General features: G+C 49.9%; 2 protein-coding genes across 2 annotated transcripts in view; both read right to left on the bottom strand.

Annotated features, from left to right (window-relative positions):
* Positions 1-3,202, bottom strand: part of BARD1 (BRCA1 associated RING domain 1) — a 38,826-nt gene extending 35,624 nt beyond the window's left edge. Inside the window, exons 1-3 of the mRNA XM_066189435.1 lie at positions 2,846-3,202; positions 2,659-2,715; positions 13-152 (exon numbers count right to left, since the gene is read on the bottom strand). Coding sequence (XP_066045532.1) covers positions 13-152; positions 2,659-2,715; positions 2,846-3,000 — 352 coding nt within the window. The 5' untranslated portion in view covers positions 3,001-3,202. The remainder of the gene's footprint in view (positions 1-12; positions 153-2,658; positions 2,716-2,845) is intronic.
* Positions 3,203-15,714: 12,512 nt separating this feature from the next.
* ABCA12 (ATP binding cassette subfamily A member 12) overlaps positions 15,715-23,923 on the bottom strand; it is an 80,867-nt gene continuing 72,658 nt past the window's right edge. Inside the window, exons 47-54 of the mRNA XM_066189434.1 lie at positions 23,007-23,116; positions 22,339-22,483; positions 22,077-22,211; positions 21,163-21,266; positions 20,814-20,906; positions 20,261-20,366; positions 19,477-19,614; positions 15,715-18,266 (exon numbers count right to left, since the gene is read on the bottom strand). Of these exons, the coding sequence (XP_066045531.1) occupies positions 18,144-18,266; positions 19,477-19,614; positions 20,261-20,366; positions 20,814-20,906; positions 21,163-21,266; positions 22,077-22,211; positions 22,339-22,483; positions 23,007-23,116 (954 nt within the window). The 3' untranslated portion in view covers positions 15,715-18,143. The remainder of the gene's footprint in view (positions 18,267-19,476; positions 19,615-20,260; positions 20,367-20,813; positions 20,907-21,162; positions 21,267-22,076; positions 22,212-22,338; positions 22,484-23,006; positions 23,117-23,923) is intronic.

The raw sequence follows: 23,923 nt of genomic DNA, 5'->3' as shown, positions 1-23,923 counted from the left end.
GGTGAGTCTCACCGGAGGCGCCCAGGAGCTGCCGCAGCTTGCTGCAGAGCTGGATCATGTTCTCCAGCTGCCGGTTGATCTGCACGTCCTGCACCCAGGCTGGCACGCGGCACACGGGGCACTCGGCGCCAACACAGTCACCCACGCAGCACCTGGAAGGCAAAGGGAAAACCCATCAGCCAGGGGGAGTTCTCTCCTGCAGCCGCGACAATCTCTCGTTCCAGCACTGACAAACCGCCTGCAAGGCCCACAGGAGCGGGTCACAAACAGGACAGGACGCATTTATCGTGGCAAGTGACAAGCTGAACGAAATTAGGCAACCCACCTCCAGAGCCTGGGCAGGACAGCCGTGAAAAACGCAGTGCCTCACAAGCTGCCCCGAATTTTCAAAAGCTCCACTGCTGTTTGACTCCGAGTAACTTAAGAGGCTCAACAGTTAAAACTACACGTTTTTACATCTGCTACTCCGCACCCTTCCATTTTCAAACAAGCGCCAGAAAGCCAACCCATAGCAAACTACAATTTCCACTTTTTCCTAGTCAAAACTTGCTTGATGCTGTGAAGAAGCTTCACCTGTGTGAACGTTTCTCTGTAAGAAGTCCCATGAGGATCTCGAGGTGCCCAGAGTACTTTTATGGCTGCTCCTTTTCACAGCATTGGTGTCAGATGGTCATGGTGGGATAGGTGGGGGAGTAGATTTATTCAGTAATTCTACACTCCCCAAATCAGCCTAAAATCTTATAGCTGGACTTGCTGGAGAGATTACAAAGGTGTGGCAAGTAAATTGCGATTTTACGTAATTTAGTTTTGAGAACAGCTCACGGTAACTGCAAATGTTGTTGAAAATACCTAATTTCCTTCCAAAGAAATTAATCTGAATTTCCTCAAGTTTATTTTAAAAAATAGCCACTGTCCAAGACTCAGTCATCAAAGGACAGATGAAATAGCTGCTAAAAGGTCAGGTATACAAGAGAGAAAAGATCAGGCACAACAATAACTCAGATAACAGCAAATAAACTCCTTTTCCTGGAGCAAGAAATAGCTGCTAATGAGTGCTTTAGACTCGTGTTACCCATTCTTTCCAGCCTCATCAATACAAACTGCATTGTCCTCTGGATGTTTCGAAAATTCTTCTTTAAAAACCCCACAAACCTTCAACAGTAAGAGATCTAAATCCAACACCTAGAATATACACGGGTCATCCAAAATAAAATCACAGGGCCTTAGATGCCCAACAGCTAAACAGTTACATTTATTAAGCCACATGTTCATATTTATTAAAAAAATTTACACGTTTCTGGGAGCTATTTTACAAAATAATCTGTAGATAGGTTGTATAAGTGAAATAAATAATTTAAGGAATTCCTTCAAACAGCAGAATCATGGAATGGTTCTGTCTGGGAGACCTTAAAGCCCATCTCATTCCAACTCCCATGGCCAGGGACACCTTCCACTATCCCAGGCTGCTCCAAGCCCCGTCCAACCGGGCCTTGGACACTTCCAGGGATCCAGGGGCAGCCACAGCTTCTCTGGGCAACCTGTGCCAGGGCCTCACTCCCTCTCACAGGGAAGAATTTCTTCCCAATATCCAAAGTAAACTTGCTCTCTTTCAGCGTGAAGCCATTCCCACTATCCTGTCCCTACGTGTTCTTGTAAAAGGTCCCGCTTCAAGAATCTTCTCCAGCAATTCACGGCCACCGCTGGGAAAGAACACGTGTCTGGAGAGAAATAAATCATCTGTGCATCTTTTAGTACATGCACACTGGGGGGAAAAGATGCTGAGGGCATCTGTCCCATAATCAATTACTCCTTGAAAAGCCAGTAAATATTCTACTGGTATTTAACCTTTCAGGCCTCCAAAACTGTAAACTCCTCTTAGAAAAGTGCAGCTGAAGATAGGGAGTGTAACAGACATCCATGAGGGAGGGAGGGAAGGAGTTTTCTCAGCTTTTACTGACATTGTCACTACTATAGATGAAGCAGACACACACACGGGGGCAAAAGGTTCCACCACCTCACCCAAAGGCGGTTCTGGGGCACAAACATTTCAGCCTCTGCCCGTATTGACAGTGCAGTGAGCTGTCCTGTAACAGGTGACGTGACCGTCACCATCTCAGAAGTGCCTTGCGGGCAGAGTGTTTCTAATTTAAGTCAGTTTTTTGAAGCACTCGGATTATTTTACCAACTCTGAGCAGAGGTGAGGCTGCCTATGCCAACGTGTTTGGATGCGTGGGAACAGGAACAGCCACAGGGGCAGACCTGAAGAAGCAAAGTCTTGGTAGAAGGCCAAACCAGCTACAAGCACAACCCAACCCTCTGGGGCAGAGGAAACCCCCCCTTCCTGGAAACAGAAAACACCTTCCCAAGCTGCTCTTTTTTCTTTACGTGAGGAGAAAAGAGTTAAGGATGATGACAGCTGCAAGTTGTTTTGGAATTCTACCGCACTACAAGCGGACAATGCCCTCCATCAGACTGCAAGTTCCCTTTCACACCAGGCCAGCATCCGGAAGCCTAAACCAGCCCTCCTGCATGAGACCCACAGGGGAACGGCAGCTCCCGCTTTCCTCTCCCCCTCAGCGCCCCGGAGGGACCGGCCGTGCCCACGTCCCTGTCCTTTCCCCACAGCACGGCGGCGGGCGGGCGAGCCCCGGTACTTACAGGCAGAAGACGTGCTCGCACTGCCCCAGGGACACGGGCTCCCGCAGGACGCCGGCGCTGTGGGCAGAGCAAGGATAAACACGGCACTTTTAACACGCACGGCCACACGGCAGGGGCCGCGGAGGAAAACGGAGCGGGGAAGGGGGGGGGGGGGGGGGAGGAAAAGAAGATGGGGGACATTCATTACCAGCGGGAACAGCTCAGCGCCCTCTCCAGCCGCCCCAGCGCGGCGCGGGTGTGGGACCAGGGGTGCCCGGGCGGCGCCATGGAGGAGGCGGCGGGACAGAGGGGGCTGCCCGGGGCCGGCTGGTTGCCCGAGCGCCCGCGCAGCGCTTCCCTCATCGCGTCCCTCACGGCGGCTCCTCCAGCGCTTCCCGCCGCCGCTCCGAATCCCCCGCCCGCCGCCACTGCGCAGGCGCGGGCGCCGCGCGCGCGCGCTCCCCGCCCTCAGCGTTTCCCGCGCTCCGGGAGCGGGGCGGGGCCGCCCGTGAGGGGCGGGCTGGGGCAATGGCGGGCGGCGCGGCGTTCGGGACGGCGCTTGGGGTGTGGCAGCAAAAGTGGGTGCTAATGTCTTCACCTGCGATTCGATGGCGGGAGTCTCCAGTAATTATATGGAAAATAGCCTGTTAATGTCTTCAGGAACGACTGGGTCTGAAAGAATGGCTTGACAGTCTTGAGGGAAAAAAAAAAAAGGGTTTTTTGTTGCGTACGAGTATCAAACTGCGCGAGTTTGGTACAGGACCCAGGCAGTTCTGAACTTGAAGGTAGTAGGAGAAAAGGGTCCGCACAAGTCTCTGTTGCAGAGCCCAGAGCGTCTCAACTTCCGAACTTTAGGGGCAAATGACGATAGGTGTTCGAGCAGCTTGAAGCCATTTGCTCTTGTCCCATCCCTTGTTCCCCGGAGCAGAGCCCGACCCCGCTCACTGCCCCTCCTCTCAGGGAGCTGTGCAGAGCCAGAAGATCCCCCCGAGCCTCCTTTTCTCCAGCCCCTTCCCCAGCTCCGCTGCCCTTCTTTTGACCTGCTGCAGCCCCTCAACATCCATCTTGCCCTGAAGTGCCCAGAACTGGACACAGCATTTGAGGTGTGGCCTCACCAGTGCCCAGCTCCAGGGGAAAATCACTTTCCGTGGTCCTGTGGCCACGCTGTTCCTGCTACAGGCCAGGTGCCATCGGCCTTGTTGCCTACCTGGGCTCATGTTCAGCCACTGGCACCCCCAGGGCCATTCCCAGCTTTCCAGCCCCTCTGCCTCAGCCTGGAGCTGCAGGGGGTTATTGTGGCCAAAGCACAGAACCCACTCGGCCTTTCTGAACCTCATGTTGTTGGCTTAGCCCACCTAGATACCACGACGGCATCCAAACTGATCACATACCCCAAGTTGATGCTCCTGTGTTTGTGTATCTATAACAAACATGTCTAACACAGCAGAAATATCCCCTACTCAAAGGGGGCCTGACAAAGGTGGGTGGGCACAGCATTGTGGTGTTGAGGGCACCCACCCCTCATGCCTGGCACTCAGCACCTGCCCCATGCCGATGCCTTTCCGCTTTAAACGTTTCTTCTCTCTCTCCAATCCATTCCTCAGCTTCCTCTGGCAGAGATACCTCACCAGTTCACCGTTATTTCAGGTTTCCAGGGTGGTTTTTCCCTCAGCCCGTGTGTCCTGCAGCACCCCAGGCCACAGCCCAATCTCCCACTGTTGCAGGTTGATGCTTTTTTAGGCAGTACCTGCACAGAGACGCAGCCCCCGCCATCCCTCTACAGCATAATTACTGGAGCACATAAAGCAGTTATAGCAGGAATTTATCACTTTCAGGTAGAAATACTCCTGGCCAAGTAAAAGATAGAGGAGGAATGCCAGGAGCAATTTATAACAGGCTTACTGACATTTCACGTGGAGAAGCTCCGCCAGTGAATAAGCATCAAGCCATAAATCTCGGAGAAAACATGATTAAAGCGAGCGAGTTATTCTTTGAGGGAACTTCATCATAAAAGGACATGGCGGCATGGAGCTGCAAAATTTGGTTTGTGACAGTCGTAGAAAACAGCCATCAGAGGGGTGTCCCAGCCTTACCTTATCTAGACAGAAGGAGTTCTGCTTAAATGGGTGTTAAATCAGGGCTGAAAGTATTTCTTAATAAGTTATTAATGTCTTCCAAGAGGGAGTTTCTCCAGTTTCAAGTGTCACACTCCTCTGGTTCCATGCCTTGTTCCCTCCGTGGCTGCTGAACGCCGGGGATGGTCTAAAATTTGAATTTAATTATTTTTCTTTTTAATTTAGGGAAGGCTAAATATTTATCTCTTTTATTATTATGAGCTAGAGGTGCAGGGAAGTGAGCTGCACGCAGGATGTGGAATTGTGAAATCTCTCAGCACTTTGGATCTGAGAACATTTGCTGCTGTCGTCTGGGGCAAAGCTGACACATCACAGGGTGTGAAGCAGCATCGAGCTCTCTGCATTCGTGGTAGCTCCCAATCCCTATCCGTGAGAGGGGAATCCATGGAGGGGCTGGAAGGTCAAGCAGCAGCCTTTGCAGGTGACACTGTCCTCACAGAGCCAGGGGCAGAGTGGGATGGATGGATGGATGGATGGATGGATGGATGGATGGATGGATGGATAGCAGCACGCCGATCCTCACTCGCCTCATTTCCTCGGCCTGGAGAGCCGGGCTCTTTGCTGCCATCGGCAGCGCAGGAGCTGCAGCAGCGCGCTGGGATCCAGCTGTGAAAAGTGTGGCCGTGTCTCGGTAATGGACCGTTGTTTCCTGGTGCTCAGGGGAGCCCCGCTGCGATAACGACACGGCGCGGTGTCCCCTCTGCCGACAGCCCTGCAGCCCCGGCGGCGCGGAGCCGCCAGGGAAGAACAGCAGCCGCGGAGGCGAGCGTGGAAGGGCGATGAAACGCGCTTCGTGTCACAAAGCGCACCTTGTGAGGGACGCTTTGTGCGGGGTGGGTGCTCGCGGGCCGAGGGTGCTTGCTTGGCACAAGGCCTGCCAGCAGCACCCCATACCCTTGCAGGCTTCGGCCTTTTAAGGACCGCGGTGTTGCATATTCAATAGATCTTAAGGAATGATTCAAACCTTCCTTTCGAGCCTTTTTATCGGTTTTAAGTATCTCTGATCATCTTTATTTAATAGATTTATTTGTGGGTGTATTCCCCAGCCCCAACACAGCTAGGGGCAGGAAGGGGATGACAGCAAGGGATGGAGCTGGGACAGGGATCTGCTCCGTCATGACGCCAAAACCAGGATAAACTCACAAAATAAGCTAAGCCTGTCATTTTTTCCCTGAAGAGTTGCCAGGTGTAGCCTTAACATCCTACTCCCTGTTATTTGTGCTCCAAAAACCCAGCTGCCAGCATCTCCCAGTCTACCAGGGATCCTGAAAGATGGCAAAAGGCCTCACTGCTGAGATGAAACTTTAACACAATTTGAAGCATTCGGAGCAGGTTACAAGCAACATTTGATCCATAGATCTCTTGAGTCAACCTGGCATTTATGTTCACAAATTATGAGATGCCGATATATACTGTATAGCCCAGTAAACCAGATAAGTGCCTCCTCTTCCTTTCCTCCAGCTGAAATATGTTTAGTGTCTCTCTCAATAAATCCACAGATGCAATAGTTTCCATTGTGCTGAGACATTGTGTGGGAATTTACAAACATTTACAACTAAGTTAAACTGAGGCAAAGCACTGCCCTGGGCAGCCTGCATCTAACAAATACTTGCGTTCAAGAAGGATGTAAAAGTCACGAATGATTCATTCTCCCTAATTTTATAAAGGTTAAGGAGCTGGCGCTCTTGGAAATCTAAGAAACGTCTTCTTCAGCAGTGAATTACTGCAACCAATTGGACAGTCAGAAGCAAAAAAAAAATGATGGGGGGAACAGAGGGAAGCAAGAAATATATCTCTAAATTTGGTTTATGCAGTATTTAAAGTACAAGCGAAGCTATTCCAGGCAGTATAAGGCCCACACACTTTAAAATAAATTTGTTGCATGACAGAAAGCCAGTAAAAGGGTTTCAGCAGTGGTGTGATGTAGTGAGGCAGCGGCGTTTGGTGCGTGCATGAATCAGCGGCTCCGTACCCCGCTGAGGCAATGCTCATCCTGAAATGGGATTTCCAAACAATCCTCAGCTCTGGAGCCAAACCTGTGCTGAAGGATGGCTCGGCTCCCTGGCTGATGACGAAGGTAAAAAATCCTTGCCTGCCTCGTCCTACATTTCAAAGCATTGCCCCTCTGGTAAGGACCTTTTTATGGAAATACACCCTTACCTGATACTTTATTAATTTGGTGAAGTTCCCCGGCTGTTTCTCAACAAATATACAATTCTTACGATATCCATCGTGTGCAGAGGGAAGCAGTTCCATTGAGTATTATTGTTAGGGGTTAAAAGAGCAAAGCTTTGTGAAGAGGGGATCCCTCTGCTCTCATCCACCCGACTCTGCACCCTGCCAGGAGAGGGTGCTCGACGTGCTGAGCACCCACGGCAAGCGACAGGATGGATCCTCTTCATGAGAAGACTGCAGAAAAGAACTGGAGGAGGCACAGCCTCATCTTTGAATTCCCTCTCTCCCCGAACGTCTGAATCACAGGCTTTAACAGGCTTAGTTTGCTCCTCAGGCTGTCCCTCTGGGGCCAATTTTGCTCCTCACCCAAAGCCCTGTGAGCTCACCCTGGTCACAGAGGCATCGTGGGCTGCGGCGCTGGTTTGACAGGCACGGGGCTGCTGAGATCGTTCAGTGCAGTAATTGATTAGGGCTGTTGGACAACCGAGTTTTAAGATTTCAAACACTGAGGGATTTGATCCCTGAAAGGAAATAATAATAATAATAATAAAGTCTCTTACACTTTCAGACTAAGCAGCACAGTCAGCATTGCGTTACGCAGCATTAAATTATTCCTCGAGTCTCGATAGCAGGAACATCTGCTGGTGTTAGACATGGCATTTTTAATTAAAGGCAGCAGCAGAGAAGCCCGTGGTTCATTGGTTCTGCTTTCACCGTGCGAATTGCTAAATCCAAAGGGCACTTGTACAAAAGATTTGGTCAGAGCACAAGCTCTGGGCCCAGCACTGCAGAAGCACAAGCGGAAAAGTAAAAGAGGTGACAGGTAATTTCCACCTGCCCATCACCTGGCAGGAGAGCTCTGTCAATGCCCACATGGGTCAGAACTGTGGGGGATTTTACAAATTTTAAATTACCCTTCTGATCTGACCAGAAAAGGGATTTCCTGCAGAAGGACAAGTAGCACAGAACAGCAAAGCATGAGAAAAGCCTGTGCCCAGCCGGGGACCACATTCACACCTTTGCTGCACTAACTGCTGATGTTCCCCTGCTCCAGTGCTGGAGTGCACGGATAAATGGCATAGACCCTCCCTACCAAGTGGAACCCCCCAGAGTTTTAACTTCCAAAGGAAAAAAGTTTGAACAGGGAATAATTTGCGTCCCACATCAGCTGCCCTCCAAGAACTCCGGCTCTAAGCAGGTCAAGCAAGACCAAAAATCCCCATCAGTCCTGGGATGTGAGGGATTTCAGCATGGCTGGATTTCAGCAGGGTGGATACATCCAAGACGGAGCCACCCGAAAAACAGCCTTCTTGTCCTCCTCCACCTACCACCACCCCAAGGCAGTCCCCCTAACCTGGGTCAGGCCAGGCGGTTTGCTTTGATGGGACCCAGCCTTTCTTCGATAAAAGCTGAATTTAAATCTGCAAAATGCCAGGTCCTGACTCAACTGGACGGATGGGCAGAGATGGGGAGCAGAGGGAAGTTCTTGTCTCGGGCTATTGATGTCAGAAGTGTCAGCCCCATGGACACGTGTGGCTGCCTTCCCGCTGGCACCGAGGGGGCCAGGATTTCCCTCGGCGAGCCCCACAGATGGTGTTTGTTTGCTCAGCCACCATAAAGAAGGAAAATATTTGGTGCAATCTGCTAGCAGACAGAGACGGACATATGGTTGGTGCGAGGCGAGCCTGGATGCTCGGGAAAACACACTCAAGGCTCTGCAGCGGCTTTGAGATGTTGGATTGCCCTTGAGCTGGGTGGGAGACAAGTCCAAGGAAACCTGCTGATGAACCGGGGTGCAGGTTTTGTACTGCTGTGGCTGGAACCCTCTTATTAGACCCTCTCTAATTAATCTCATTACACTATCCCTATTGTGCCAGAGTTATTAAAATTAACCCAGTTTTAATTTAAGCAAACCTCTCAACTCTTGGAGAGATTCGCCCTGGTTTGATGTCTGTTCATCTGGCGCACACAAAACCCAGGTTAAAAATGACAGAGACTATTAAAGGCAATTAATTGCATTTTTCGACCTGGTGGAGTCACAGTGCAGGTGCAACATTGCTTTTGTTCTTTTTACCTGTGACTGCTTTTCAAATGTATCGTTGCGGCTTCAAGCCTAAGGGGAATCTTTGGGCCACCCCAAAAATCAAATCCTTTTTATTTCCCTTCCAGTTACATTTTGAAAATGCAAACCGTAATTGTTTCCCAGGTACCAAGGCCTATTTCTTAATCAGGACTGACCTCCAGGTAAAGCAGCACTGATGATCTCCATGAGGTTGGTCAGGGATCTCCACACCTTCAGTCAGGGCTCAGCACCTCCAGTTCGACCAGGGTAAAGCAGATAAACAGCGCTGTGAGCGCTGGACTGACTTTGGGAAGAAATTTGCTGTGATTTCTTAACAACAAACCTGCCTCACTTTAAAAAATTCAAGTTATTTTGAGGGTAGAGTAGACACCCCCCACTTTGCCTTCGTGCTTGAGGGCAGAGAGAGATGCTGTGCCCAAGCACTGAGATTTCACTGGGCAGTGAAGCTGTGTCACCACCGCATTTAGAAACCATCTGTGGAGAGGGATGGAGCCAATCTGGCATGAGCTCCACACCCAAAACACCGAGGTACAGTCATGTTGGGGCCCTGCCAGCCATGCTCTGGTGCAGGAGTGTCTCAGCCCCACCTTTTAGCTTGAATAAAGTCAAACCAGGGGGAAAAAATATATCAGTGAGGAGTACAGCTGGCATTTCTGGAGAATATGAAATATGTGGGTACTGCTCCCTTAATTTAAAATGTAATGCTCCTTCCCTGCTTAGCCTTCCTTCCAAAGGGAGGAGCAGCAGGCTCCAGCATCCCACAAAACCCATGCCTGGTGCTTTTTAAGTGTGAAAGCCAGATAAAAAACCAAGGAAACCTGTGGAGTTAATGTAGGGATCCATGGATGCAATGCGGTAGCTGGGAAGTGCCAGCACTGTGCCTTGTGCTGGGGGCTGGAGGGAGGGCTGGGCGTGGTGAAACAGGTCCAAGACCTCCTGGTCTTGCTTTCCCCCTCGGTGCTGATTTACTGTGTCAGCATGAGGCAGATTTTGGTGGGCTGCAGCCTGGCCTGTGCTGTTGGCAGTCCCTCACGTGCAGAGCTCCCGGAGCGTTTTCCTGACTCGCTTCCTCGCTGGAGGAAACTAAGGAACAAAAGCCACAGCACATCTGTATGTGTTTACAAGTGAAGTTATGTATTCTGTAAATAGGCGAGGATATTATTTTTTCCATACTAATCCATACTAAATCCAAATTAACATGATGGCGGCTCCTGATGATTTATGTTCTTATAGTAAATAACAGCAACTGCACGGCACTTAGCTGATGATTAATGATCCTTATTTACAGTGTGTTCAGCTCAGGTCTGCAGTTTACACTTGCGAACATCAAAGGAGAGTTCAGCTTTCCTTCTCTCCAGTATTTTTAGGCCGTGTTGTAAATCCTGTACCAGCAGCCTCGGCAGCTGCATTTTAATCCACAAATAGGATTGCCATAAACTTCCAGAAGAAACAGTGGTCTGACCCGTGAGCCATGGGAGCTGTTTCCCTCTGGCCTGGGAGCAGGTCTGGCTCCTCCAGCCTCTGCAGGGAAGAGAGCCAAACCGTGGCAGGGGATGACAGCGAGGCACCGTCCCCCCTGGGTTATCAGAGTCTGTCACTCAAAGGTACCATGCTGCAAGCACAACCCCTATTTTTGTGCTCTGGTTTTCCTGTAATCCCTCCTCCTGAGGGAAGCAGGATGGTTTGTGAGCTCCTCTGCCCTCCCACAGCCATGCACATCCCCAGCCCTGCACCCACACTGCCCCATCCTGCCACAGGGACCCCCCCCCCAAACCTGAGCCGTCCTTTGGACAGGCTCCTTTTTCCTGCCCCACTCTGCAAACAGGCCGACATTCCCAGGGGATGGGAAAGCCCTGGCACAGACTCTCCTGTTTTCACTAGACTGGCGCTGAGCACCTCTGCATGTCACAGCCTGGGTGGATGGGAAAACAGCTTCCCACATCCTAAAGTGATTTCAAGGACTTGTATATGACCACACAGGCTGGAGTGCTCCCTTACACAGCCCAAGCCAGCTCACCCCATAATTCCTGCTTGATCCGGAGCTCAGGAATGCCAAAGGGGCTGGGAGGCAAGTACGACACAGCAGCTTTGATTTATCAGGATGAGGCTGGTGAGTAATACAGAAACTTAGCAGTCCAGGCGGGACACTTGCCTCTCCCATTTCACTTGATGGGAGAAGTGGTGCTATATTATTCACAGGGGCACTGTATTGGCATCATATATGAGCTGATTTCAAGCCCTGAAATCACCCCGTGTAGGCTATTCACAGTGGAAAAATGACCTCTTATAACATCCAGACTCTCCAAGGGAGCTGTGAAGGTTTCTTGCTCTCACAGGTCACTGACATTCATCCAGTAATGACATTTTCCTGTAGGCTGGCAGAGTTATGTGGTTCCGGCACATGGGATTTCCAGAGTGGTGGCAATATGAACTCGGCCTGAAGCTGCATCCCTCTGCTCTGCTGCCTCCACTGTCAGGAAAGGAAGGGCGGTAGGCATGGAGCAAACCATCCCGTTCCTCCTCCAACATCTCTGTCCCCTGCAGGTGTCTGGGGACCCAGCCCTAGCTCTGGGACCTTTAAAGGTTGCACATGCTTGTGCACTGCCCAAACCCTCCTAGTGAAGGTCCCCATTGCTGCAACAGCACGGTGTTCCCTAATCCTGCCTGATTTCACACGTCCCGGTTTGTAACCCAACCCTGAGGAGCAGGAGGGCTCCTCACACAGGCAGCTGGGGTGGTTTGTAACAAACATCCCAGCTTTGCCTCTGCTGCCATCCGCTGATGTGTGGCAAAGAGCTGACTGGGGGAGGGGAAAAAGCCCCTTGCTGGGTCTGTAATGAGGATGGTCAAATGCTGAATTGCAGAAAGCAGGCGAGAGGAGAGGCCTCACTGCCAGTGTGTTCACACAGAGCATTATCACAGCGTCAGCACCAGCCCAGGAGGAATCGCTCCCTTCGTGCATCTGCACTCCTCAGAGTGGCTTTAATAATTCCTGGGGAGGCTCTGGAGGCTCATAAAAACATGAATAAAGGAGTCAGGCTGAGCAATGGCTCTCTTCTTCTTTATGGCAAGCCTGGAGCTGCCCTTGTCTGGCCGATCAGGTCCGATTCCCCGGGTTCCTGGAGCAGAACGGATTCGGCAGCACCGCAGCTGCTTTGCAGTGATGGATGGGAATGATTGTAATTGTTAATCTGATTGAGCCTAGGCTCTCGACTTTTTGCTCGTTTTTACTGACATTGAAGGTACTTAAAGAAACACTTGAGGAGGAGCACGTGAAGGTGGATGAAGCACCTGCTTCCGTGCGCCACTCAGAATTATCCCAGGGTTTGAGGTGGTGCAAGTTGATGTGAGTTTGCGTTAAAACGGGGTGCCTGGGTTATCGACATATGCCAGCCCTCAGGCTGCATGGTACAATGGGCAAAGGAGAGTCTCCTTGAGCTTTATTTTCTCTCTTTGAGAGGATTTTAAAGAAGAATCTGGGGGAGCAAGGCGCGGTTGCACAGCCTGCTGCTGTCCAGAGCAGGCTGACTGCAGGGACTTTGACGGGGACTCCAGCTAAGGCTCCAGACCAAGGACCACACTCCAGACTCACAGCTGGCTGCTTTGGGGCTGGCATTATGCTCAAGGTTAAAGCTGGGGAGGAATTTTGAGTTCTTCTACTTCATGTAACTCCACAGAGATGGCCGAGGGACAGCTAGAAGTGCTCTGGTGTTTTTAGCAATTCTTAATGTTTGCATTGTTAATTCTTTAATGAGTTTTCTTATCGAAGTCACCTGCGACGCTTCAACTTGCACGGTCGCTGGAGGCAGGGTACATCCTGGCACTGCAAGAGGGAAACGCCATGTACAAAAAAGTGTGAAAAACCCTCACCTTTTTAGAAGCACCTGGATCTCAGTTGTTTTCCAGCAATGGTCTGTTGAAGAAAACTGCTCTTACAAAGCTGACAGATGTTTCTGTGTTTCTCCTCTGCCTTGCTCCCAGGCCGGGCTGGGCCACCCTAGGGGCTCTTTCCCAGGGGAGGAGCAGGCCGCTGTTGATGATGCAAACCCATGTGCAGCTCCTCTGGGACCTCACGGATATGGGTCACCAGGCAGGCTGCAGCTCTGTGCTGCTGGCCCTCTCAGCACCTGTCTGTTTGAAACGGCACTGGTGTAATTAAAGGTACGGTACTAATTGGATGCACAACCCTAAGGGGACTCCTTTAATTGCATTTCAATCTGGTTGGTATCATTTTAACTTAAATTCATTGCTGTCTTGTGCAGGAATAACCCACTGGGTCTGGTTATGGAGAGGCAGATCATCCTGCTTCCTCCTCCCTGTCACACGCTAGATGCGCTTCAAGTTGTTTGTCTCTGGTTGGGAAATAGGCAGTGCACACTCAAGCAGAGGGCTGGGCAAAAACCCTTCCCCCTGACAACCAGGACATGGAGAGTAGAACACTGAGAGTTCACCTTGACCTGCTAATGGAGGTAAGAGCCTCCTCCACCTATCACCCTGTTTTCACTTGGATTTCATCTCCTGTGCGTTACCACGAATCGTCATGGCCGTCCTTTGTTTCTTTGTCAGCGAAGACCTGAACTCTTTTGAAGGGATGCTTCATTTCCACCCAACTTGCTGGCCTAGTGAAAGACTCACTGCTGCACACCAAAGCACCTCCAAGGTGGTGGAGAAGGTGGGGTGGTTGCTTTGAGCCATACAGCTCGTGGGAGCGCTGCCATTCACTTGTCTCACCCCCAGCACGGGGCCCTCAGGATTGCCCTGAGGGCCTTGTTTCCAGAAGGGTCTTCCAGCAGCAGTGAGCAATGAAGTGGGGGCTGCCTCCCCCAGGATGAGCAGCTGGGAGAGGGAACTGGTTCCACGTGTTGCTCCATAGGTTGCAGGCACAAGGATCTGTGTCCATCGTCTCAGGCTCAACCAGTAGGACTCTTCCATTCTGGCACCATCCAGGTGCTGCAGGATTGGACCACGATACAGGGCAGCCTCCAGCCTCAAAGCTCTGATACTCCCTGGGGGGATCTTGTGCATTCTACAGATATTTTGAGGAGTCAGGTCTGGTCCAAAATGGGCAGCACTCCCCATTCCGCTCCCCATGGTGCTCCCTCCTTCCCAGTGCTGTCTATGTGAGTAGCATGAAGAGCAGAGCCAACAGCAAGAGCTGGCTGTGTCCCTTACTAATGTTGTTCTTATTATTTTAGTGCCATCTTCTTTCTTCCCATCCTCTCCCTGAACAACTAAATTAATTAGAGCGATTTTTTTTATTTAAATACTGCCATGGAATAATAATTCTGGTGAATTCATTTTTTTTTGTCATCCCCCACTGCAGCTTTTCTGTGTTGTGCTCACTTTTTATATGCTGTTGATACTTTGTTAGAGCTATGCAAGATCACAGCTGTTGTCCACAAAAAAGAAAAGAAAAAAAAAAAAAGAGTAAAATCATGCTATGTGCTGTCGCCATCCAAAACTCATTTTCCTTTCTCCACCAGCTCACAAAATAACCCTTCCGCTATTAACTGAAGGGACAGATATTTTTCTTGGCTTGTCAAGAGCCAAAAAGCCTCATAGCAGCTTCAGTGAAGCTGCAGCAATGGAAGGATGCTGAAGCTCCTACAACAGGCTAAGCCCCATCCTGAGCCTGCTATGAGGATGGATCCTACAAATTCTGGATCCCAGGAGTGACTCCTCACAGGCTGCAGGTCTGTGGGCACCACCAGCTCCTAAGCTTTAGTAGTCACTGAATTTTCTTTACCTGGATGTGTTCGTCTGAGCTGTAAACATGTTTTCTGAACTGACCCAGTAACAAAACCACTCCTGCAGCTCTCCTGAAAGGACCAAAAAAAATCCCATTAGAGACCTTGAATTTATATTTACAATATTCGACTTAACACTGGCTCCTCTGAACAGTTTTCCCCAGCCCTTGCCAGACCCTTTCTGATGTGCCGGAGCATTTTAAATGATGCCACTTCCAATTAACGCCCCGGGGCTGTGTGACCGCGCCGGGAGGGCACTGCTGCCTCCATCAGGGCTCTTGGGGTGGCTGAGGTGACGCTGCATCAAAGGAGGAAGATGAAAAGCTTCTTTCCCCCGGACTGCAGCACTCCTCTCTGGCTCCTGGAGAGGTGACACAGCGCTCGAGGGGCGGCAATCTCAGCTCCCCGCTCAGGCCAGAGGAAGGAGGCAGCTTGGTGGCTCATTTTGAAAGCACAGCCATGTGAAGCCAAAATTTTTTGAGGGGATTCAGAGAGGGCTGGCAGTGAGGGGCACCCAGTATTACAGCCACAGGTGAGGATGGGGGAGTGACCCCATCCTTCCCCTGCCCTGCAGACCCCGCTCAAAACCTTTCAGATTCTCATCAGTGGTTTCTCAGTCAGTGCTCCGTATTCCTGGCCACCCCGGAACCTTTTCAGGGAGACAGAGAGGTGATGGGAGGCATGGAGCTGGTGTCCAGAGGCAGGAGAGTACTGGCTTCCAAGGTATTTGCCTGGGAATTGAGCTTGGAGCGTGTGCTACCTCCAAAAGGGACAGGATGAGGCTCTGCAGGGAATGGGGATGTTTGCAATGTGGCACGAATGGTAATTCAGCCCCTGGTGACGTTATATACAACCTCCCTGCCAGATGCTTCCAGCCCCCAAATGGTTGTAACTGCTTCTCCACGGGCTTCAGTAAATTCCCCCCAGTATATAAACTCTGGCTTGCTTGGACCAATACCCACAGCCTTGATTGCAACAGCAGATGGTTTATTTTTACCTGCGAGTGAGAACGGGGAGCGTAGATCATGGCCGTGACACATTTCACATGGAGCAGATGTTTCTATTAATGCCAGAATTGGGTGGAAATTCAAAGGATGCTTTTTGCTTTTTTTTTTTTTCCCCTCAAAACTCTATTTTACACAATTAAATTGCAACTTGCTGAAGTATTCCAATGAATCACTTCCTTTTTTTTTTTTTTTTTCCCCTGTTTGATTAGTAGGCTCTAAAGGGACAAAAGAATAGTTTTGTATCAGTCTCCCTCAATTACATGTAAAGTACATCTGGACAGAGTCTGAAGATCCATCTTTCACTGGCGGTTGCAAAGCCATCGACATAATAAAATAATGCTCTGATTGGTATTACAAGGCTGCATTTAAATCATTGGCATTCATGCTCCGAGTCCTTTGCAGGGAGCACAAGCCCTCCATTAGAGAAAAGCTTAATTTTATACTGTGATCTGTATAAGATGTGCAATGAAAATGAGAAAAAAAAGAGCTTTTGCAGAGCTGGAGACATAATAATAGAAGATACAATAGATGTCTGGGCAGCTTTTTCAGTTACTTATAAACTGCAGGTGTCAAATGCATTCTGGAAAGAAGCTGAATCCCAGTTTTAATTACAGTCAGCAGGTTGAGGCGTAATTCAAAGCTCGGTAATACTTTCAATCCATAATAAAACTCCTCCTGCTATCAGTAAGAAGTTTACACCAAGACCAAGGAGAGGACGTGACCTCCTTGCAGCAGCTAAACCTTGAACTTCAGTATCCCGCTGAATATCGAGGGTGTTTGGGATTTTACAAAGCACCTACTCCTTGCACAATTATCACAGCAAACCTTGGGCATCACATAGAAGCTGAACTAGTCAAACTCAAGGTCAGGGTAACAAGGATGTGTCACTGCAGCTTTCATCAAAGGTTCCTTTGACTCAAATTAGTTTTGGGGAAGGAAGGGGAAAAAAAAAATGGAAAAAGAAACCACCTGGCTGGAATTGTGTGGGTGAACCTGGGTAAGTTGTGTGGGCCACCCCAGGTCTCCCAAGGTAAGGCTTTATCTGCAATCTGTTTTACCAGCAACAGCAAGTTTATTGAGCTCAGAGTTTAAGTTCATTTTGTGCTTGAAGGTACATCAATGCCCTGACCCAAACCCGAGTCCTTGGGGCCTTATGCTGATACATATAATGAAGAATCACGTTAAACTATTCTATCTATTAATCATTCAGAGGGAAGAGAGCAGGCTGTGTGTAGTGGTGTGCTGAAGTCAGCTGCTGGGGGCTGCTCTCAGAAGTGGGCAGAGCACTCCCTTAAAGCCAGCAGGCAGAGTCTTTGAAGCAGGAGCTAATGATGCCTTGTTATGTGGGAAAACACAGCTCCTGGAGTCAGGGGCAGCCAGCACGTGGGGTTGAGGAGGAAGATCACTGGAGAGGACGCAGAGAGGCAAAGCTGCTGGAGATGGAGGGTTTGTGAGCAAGGGGGATGCTCCTTGCTTCTACTGTGCTCAGGGAAATACAATCTTATGAAGCAAAGAGCTTCTTCCTGTCAGAGCATTCAGCCAACAGACCTGCCCTGTTCCACTCCTCGGCTGTACCAGAGCAGCCCTGAACTCCAGGCAGAAGGAGAAAGGGGCTCGTGGGGGAATCATCTTCCACTGGGTACCGGGAGCCAGGAACTGCCTGGGACCAGAGGACTCACTCGAGGAGTTACACAGAGCTGGAATTAGCTACAGGAACAAACCAAAACCACTGGAAGCACTAACTTGTAAAATAGTTATATTTGTGCTGACGTAACCAGATGAGCTCTGTGTCATTGCCAAGGATGGCCCCCACCAGTGGCCCTTGTGACTGTCAGTACAAAACACCTGCATCCTCACAACCCCCCTGTGAGGAGGGGCGAGGCCCTGAGCCCCATTTCCCCGGGGGGGAGCCTGTCAAAACTGAGCCACTTCCCCCCAGTCACCCAGGAAGTCTGCTGCCGAGTGGAGCCTGGGCTTTCTTCTTTGGCCGTGGGGCTGCTTTGTGATCAAACACCCTGCACTGCCCACAGCTCCTCTGCTCCATCATGGCCACAACGGCCACGAGCAGCGGGTGGTGTTCTCTAAATCCTCACAGCCATTACAGTGATCATAAAACCAGAACTGGGCGGGGAGGAGGGGGAAAGAACCTGTGGAAAGACCAATCTGATTTGTAACCAAGGGCCAGTGTCAAACACCTACCATGTTCCTAGTGGCATTAATTAAGTGCAGATCAAAAAACAAAGTACTTTTAAGAAAATGGGACTGCTTATCCCCATCACCCTAAAATCACTGAAAACAGGGTTGGAGGGGCTGTCAGGTCTTTTCCCCAGCTTCTATGATCCTGTGTGGGTGGATCCCTTCAATAAATGGAGCTTATTATGGTGCTGGCTTGGCTGCTTGTGTCAGAGCTGTCCAGCGTCACATCAGGACCTGCATCCGCGCCGTCAGGATCTGCTTGATCTTTAGCAAAGTTGATGAAAACCTGGAAGTTTAAAGGAAAACACTCAGTATGTGACAGCATAAATAATTTATGATACGAATGAATGTATAAAAGGCATGGCTGTTCATTTGACTGTGAGCCTGGAGAGCGCGCTCGGGGATGGATTCACGCTGAATTTGAGAATTGCAAATGGTTGGGCTCCTGTGGGCTCATGTAAATAAATGGATGTGCACTCCTGTGCTGTGGAATCTGACACCGGGATCCAAAGGCAGACATTCCTGCACGGAACCTCATTGTCCTGCAGCTCAGGTTCCCAAAGCGAGGAAATGCCCATGCAGTGGTGCATTTCCATCACACTGTCATACAGTCCCATTATTCCTTCATAAACCCATCTGTCTCTGTGTAATTGACACCTGTGCACGCACAACTGCAGAGCGTAGAGAGAGGTGTACAAAATCACACGGAATAGCCTTCCTTTCAATAGCAGCTAATGAATACAGAAAGGACTCTTACCACAACACTCCCGGCAATCACATTTGCATATTCACAGATCCAAGCTGTCCTCCCACAGAATCTGAGCTGGGGCTTCCTGCGCTTTGCCTGCCTGTTTCTCTCAGAGCCACTGCCCCTCACTGGAACAGCAGAGAGGAGCTCCCCTCCCAGACTGCTGGGTCACAATCCATGGCACTACAGGGCTGCGGCTCCGCTCCTCTCTCTGGGATAAACCTAATATTCCAGGCGCTGATGCTCAATGGGGTGATTGCTTCTGGAGAGTCCTCGTGGCAATCCCTTCAGCTGATGTGCTCCCTACGAGATTTTGTTGCCGTTGGGAATGTTCTTCCAAGGGGAAACGGAAAGAACCCCAAAGCGAAGTCTGGAGTAACGGTAAATGAACTTCCAACACGAAAAGTGAAATTGAGCATGTTTTCAGTGCCGGTGGAAAGCCTAGCCCTGGACTTGGGGGTGATTCATAGTCCTGCCCTTCACCCACACCCACCAGGCTCCTGAAATCAGCAGTGACGGAGGGAAGAACAGATCCTTTATGCTCCAGGCAGCTTTGTGTGTGTGTTTCCCTAGCACCAGCAGAGGTACCTGGAGGCAGCAGTGCTGATAAAGTACCCCCAGGAGGAATATAGACGGAAATCCCTTTCAAACTGTAGTCTATTGTGTGCAGCAGTCCATTATGTGTAACCATCAGTCTGCTCCCCTGTTAGCACTTTTAAATGGACGGCCTCACATTTTAATTCCTTACCTCCTCCAACGTTGTCTGACTCACGGAGAAGTGCCTGATGTTGAAGGCTGCTTTGTTGCCTTCCAGGAGATCAAATATATTCGCCACCCCTCCTGCAGAGACCGGGACGTGGTACTCCACCATCTTGAAATGCTGATCCTGTGGGGACAGGAGTGGTTGGGGAGAGCCAAGAGCCAACAGATCCAACAGCTGGACCATGGGAGGATGAAGGGGCAGGGGCTGTGGTGTCTTCTGAGTGTTACTGTCTGCTAGTGGACAGTGTTTTCCCACTGGGAGTTCTTGTGGGGTCTGTGACTGGGGGAGCAAAACTAAAACTGCAAGGCTGGAAGCTCCAGGGTGGCCATAGCATTTTCCAGCTCCAGGTGTGCAGTTTTGATTCATGCAGAGATTGGGTTACGGACAATGGATGGGGTTTGTGACTCACTTACTCTGGTTTTGCAGTTACTCAGTTACTGGAAGTACTGGAAGCATCTCATCACACACTGAACCTAAAGGGGGTTTCCACCCATTCCAGGCTTCAGTGGGAAGGGCATTCCCAGGGCAGAGGGTCACCTAACAGCTGCCTTACAGGGTCACTGCAGCTGTTTGGCTGATGTTACATCAGCCACCAGGAACTGGAGGGCTCCAGCCCTCAGACAGTGTCGCTGAAAGCAGTGACAAGTGTGACTCTGAGAGCTCAGATCTATGTGCACAACATTTCACAAGATGTCCACCTTGCAAGGATCTTCTTGGTCAGTTTGAAGGAATGTTGAAAGCCTCTCCTGAAAGCATTTGTCCTGCTTACCTTCAGGCATGTATTTGGGAAGTGTGACTTCATGAACTCTGTCAGTGTCTCAGTGCAAACTGTGCTGCTGTTTAAGTGCATCTTCACAGTGAATCCTCTTCCAAATCTAGGGGAAAAGGAAAATCTCAATTAACACTGTAGAAGAGAGAAAAACAGATGAAGAAACTCTTTTGAGTGTCCTGCACAGCCTCTTTGGGGAAATCTAATGCAGACATGGTGCAGCTTGAATGGGGTCAGGGTTGTTAACCTGGAGTGAAACTTAGTAAGAAGCCGAGCTATTGTTATTACTAATAAAACCAAAGCTCAACCTTAATACGCATTTCTCATTTGTAGCAGTGAACAGATTACTTTGGGGGACACATTCTGGGAAGAGAGGCTGTGAGGGAGTAGAAAGTGCATTAGTTAACAGAGAATTTCAGTGGCGTGTAAGGGACACGAACCAGGAAAAGTCATTGTTTTGACAAGACAAGTCTCATGTTCTGAGCACTCAGAGCTGTAGGTCAGTAACTCAGGAGGCTGCTCAGTAAAAGTGAAACAGGTTCCTTTTCCTGACCTGCTCTTGATGTGCTGCAAAGAGCCAATGCACTGGAAACTCCCGTTCACCATGATGGCCAGCCTGGTGCAGAGGGCTTCACACTCCTCCATGCTGCAAAAACAACCAAGAACCTCTAATAAGTCATTGAGAAGGTGTAAAAAACATGGTTGAGTAACTGGAGAACATCACTGATCTTCCCTAAAGCGTTGTGGGTCTCTGCGGACACCACGTGCAGCCACAACAAACCCCCAAACCTGTCACAGCTCGGTGCCCTGAAATTGTGCAAGGACCAGTGGGGAGTGTGAGGGATGGGTCTCTCCAAACTTCTGCTGACCCCAAAAAGGGAGGCAGAGCAGCCCAGCCCTACCTGTGGGATGTGAGTATCACCGAGCATTTGTTCTGCACTTCCTCACTGATGATTTTCCAAAGGTGGCGTTTGGCGTTCGGGTCCATTCCAGAGCTCGGCTCATCCTATTGGGAAAGACAGGATGGAATGGAAATTTGCACTCCAAAAGGAAACAAGCCTGGGCTCAGGCAGCAGTTGGAACAGAGGGAATTCCCCCCTCCTCCTATTTTTATTGAGATTTTTTTTGTATTGGGATTTTTGATCAAAGCAGCAAGAGCACTGGCAGGTGGTCAGAAGTAAAGGCAGCGGTGCCGGGCTCGATAGAAATTTCGACAAGGGATATTTATGTCCACTAGGTATCCAACTTAATATTGGGAATCCTGTTCGCAGAGCTCTGCACACATTTAGTGCACAGCAAGTGGGAAAACTGCACAAAAAGGTATGTTTTAGCAACAGGGTAAGCCCATGGAAGAACTAGAAATTCAGAAATTCCTGAAAGACAAGACAAGAAGTGAAACCTAGAAAAGCAGTTATGTTCTAATCCTGAGGGAAGTGGCCACTTTCCTCTCCTACAGTTTTGGAGCCTTGGATGCTGCTTTTCTTGCAAGGCTGTGCAGGTAAGTTGATAGAAATGAAAAACAAGATAGAGCTGGGAACCAGGAGAGTTTAAGTGGCAAATATATGGTCTGTTTTTGACCTCTGGAAGATGCTTGCCACTCTGAAAGACTTGCCACTCTCTTACACCCTCAAAGAAATTACGAATGTTTGCTGGAACTTGAACTTTCCTGCGGTGGTTTCTGTTGTCAGGCCAAGCACGGGCACGTGGGGAGTGACACTTAAGCTGAGACTGAGGAGGTTTTGTGAGAGACTGTCCAGGTTCTCCTGCCAGCCCAAGGACCTGCTCCTCTTCCCTCAACCAGGCCCCCATTTCTCACCAGCAGCAGAATGGATGGATTGCCAATGAGAGCCAGAGCAGTTGACAGCTTCCTGTTGGTGCCATAGCTGCACAAAGAGGTGACTCTGTCCTTGTAGGCCATCAGGTTCAGCCGGTGGAGCAGCTGGAGCACGACCTAGGGAGCAAGAGTTCTGCTTCCACACCGTGTCCAGGCCATGGATTATCACACAGCATCTACTGAAAGACTAATTTACAGGCTCCAAATGACAGAAGTGCTGCGAGCCAAACCCCTCGTTACTCACTCCCTTGATGTCCCCCTCCGGGATGCCGTGCAGCCGAGCGTAGTAATACATGTGCTCCTCCACGGTCAGCAGGTCATCCAAGGCATCTTCCTGAGGACAGTAGCCAAAGAGTGACCAGTGGGCCTCACTGATGTCATTCAAGGACCTGTGTAAGGAGGATGGCACGTCGCTGTAAAACACACTGAACTGCCAGCGCACTCTGGAATCAAACAGCAGGGGGAAAACCCCTGTCTCCTACTCCCGCCGCCCTTCCCCAACCCTTGAAGGATCTGCAGAGCTCCAGCTTTCAGGCCTCCAGTTCTGCAGAGGCTGTGTGTGCAGTATTTAGCGCCCCAGTTACTGCCACCAAGCCTACACCTCTTAAAGAAAGCTTTGAGGTGAGCCCCACTGGCCTCCAGGTCTGGCTTGGAAGTGGGATCACACTGCTGAGGATCTGGGCCTGATCCCATTTGCAATGGACCGAAGTGGAACAAACACCTCTGAGCAGCAAAATGCAACCCCGGAGGAAGCAACCATGCCACCTTCAAAGGATGCGTTCCCTGTCTTATTTATTTTTGCTCTGGTTTGAGTGTTTTATTTCAGACTTTTAAATTTCTTTTCCTTTGCCACCCAGCCTTAAAAACAGCTCGGAGGTTGATTTGCTTCCCCAGAAACCATATCCTCCATACCCAGAATGATCCTGGACCCGCAGCCTTCCGCTGGATGCTCCAATATCCCCTGTCAGCATCTTAAAGATTGTTGTCTTTCCAGCTCCATTCACACCAAGCAAGCCAAAGCACTGGGGAAGGAAAGGAAAAATGTAAACGTGCTGTATTTGTAATGCAGAAATACTGCTCTGAAATGGGTGCTCAGGGCACCTTGCCCCTTCTTTCTCCGGCCCCTTGAGCAAGATGAATTCCCAGAGAAACTCAGAGCAGCTCAGTGTTACAATAGAGGTTGTTTATGGTGCAATGTATTCCAGGTTCTATTAGGATCATTTGTTTAACATGTTAAACAAACGGTCCTAATAGAAGCTGGATGTGTCTCCAGTAGAGTCATTCCTTTTCCTGCAAGGTGCATTTCTGCAGAGGCCAAATCCACATGGACTCATTGGTGCAAAGCCTCCCCTTGACAGGGACAGAGCTGCTGATGGGAATGGAGTGAGTGAGGTTTAGGCTGGCACTGGTTAAAACCTCGATCAACACAAGGTTTTTGTCACATAGCATCACCAAAGCACGACCTTAATAAGATGAAGAACTTAGTGCAGTTCCAGTGTCTCATGGTAAAATCCACATTTTATTTATTGCTAAGGTTGGAGATAGGCAGTTGTGCGTTGCATCAGCCATCACCACTGTGCCGATAATTACTGTTATTTTGCCGTCATTAGCACAGACCAGCTGATGTGAAAGTCCTCCTGTGCCGGGGATGCACAGCAAACCATGGCTCTTCCCCACCTTGGTCCATACAAGAACAGGATCTGTGCACAGTCTGCAGTGCAAGGCCACACCTTCTGCTGACAGGTGGGGAATGGTGCCCTAAATCCCACCAGCATCAGGGTGAATTTTGATAAAATTCAGAGACCTCAATTCCACTCCTGGCTTAGAAA

The sequence above is a fragment of the Chamaea fasciata genome, unplaced genomic scaffold (genome assembly GCF_029207755.1).
Source record: "Chamaea fasciata isolate MVZ Bird 193981 ecotype frontalis unplaced genomic scaffold, bChaFas1.0.hap1 SCAF_8, whole genome shotgun sequence".
In the NCBI taxonomy this organism is placed as follows: Eukaryota; Metazoa; Chordata; class Aves; order Passeriformes; family Sylviidae; genus Chamaea; species Chamaea fasciata.
This window is presented reverse-complemented; position numbering and strand designations above follow the sequence as displayed.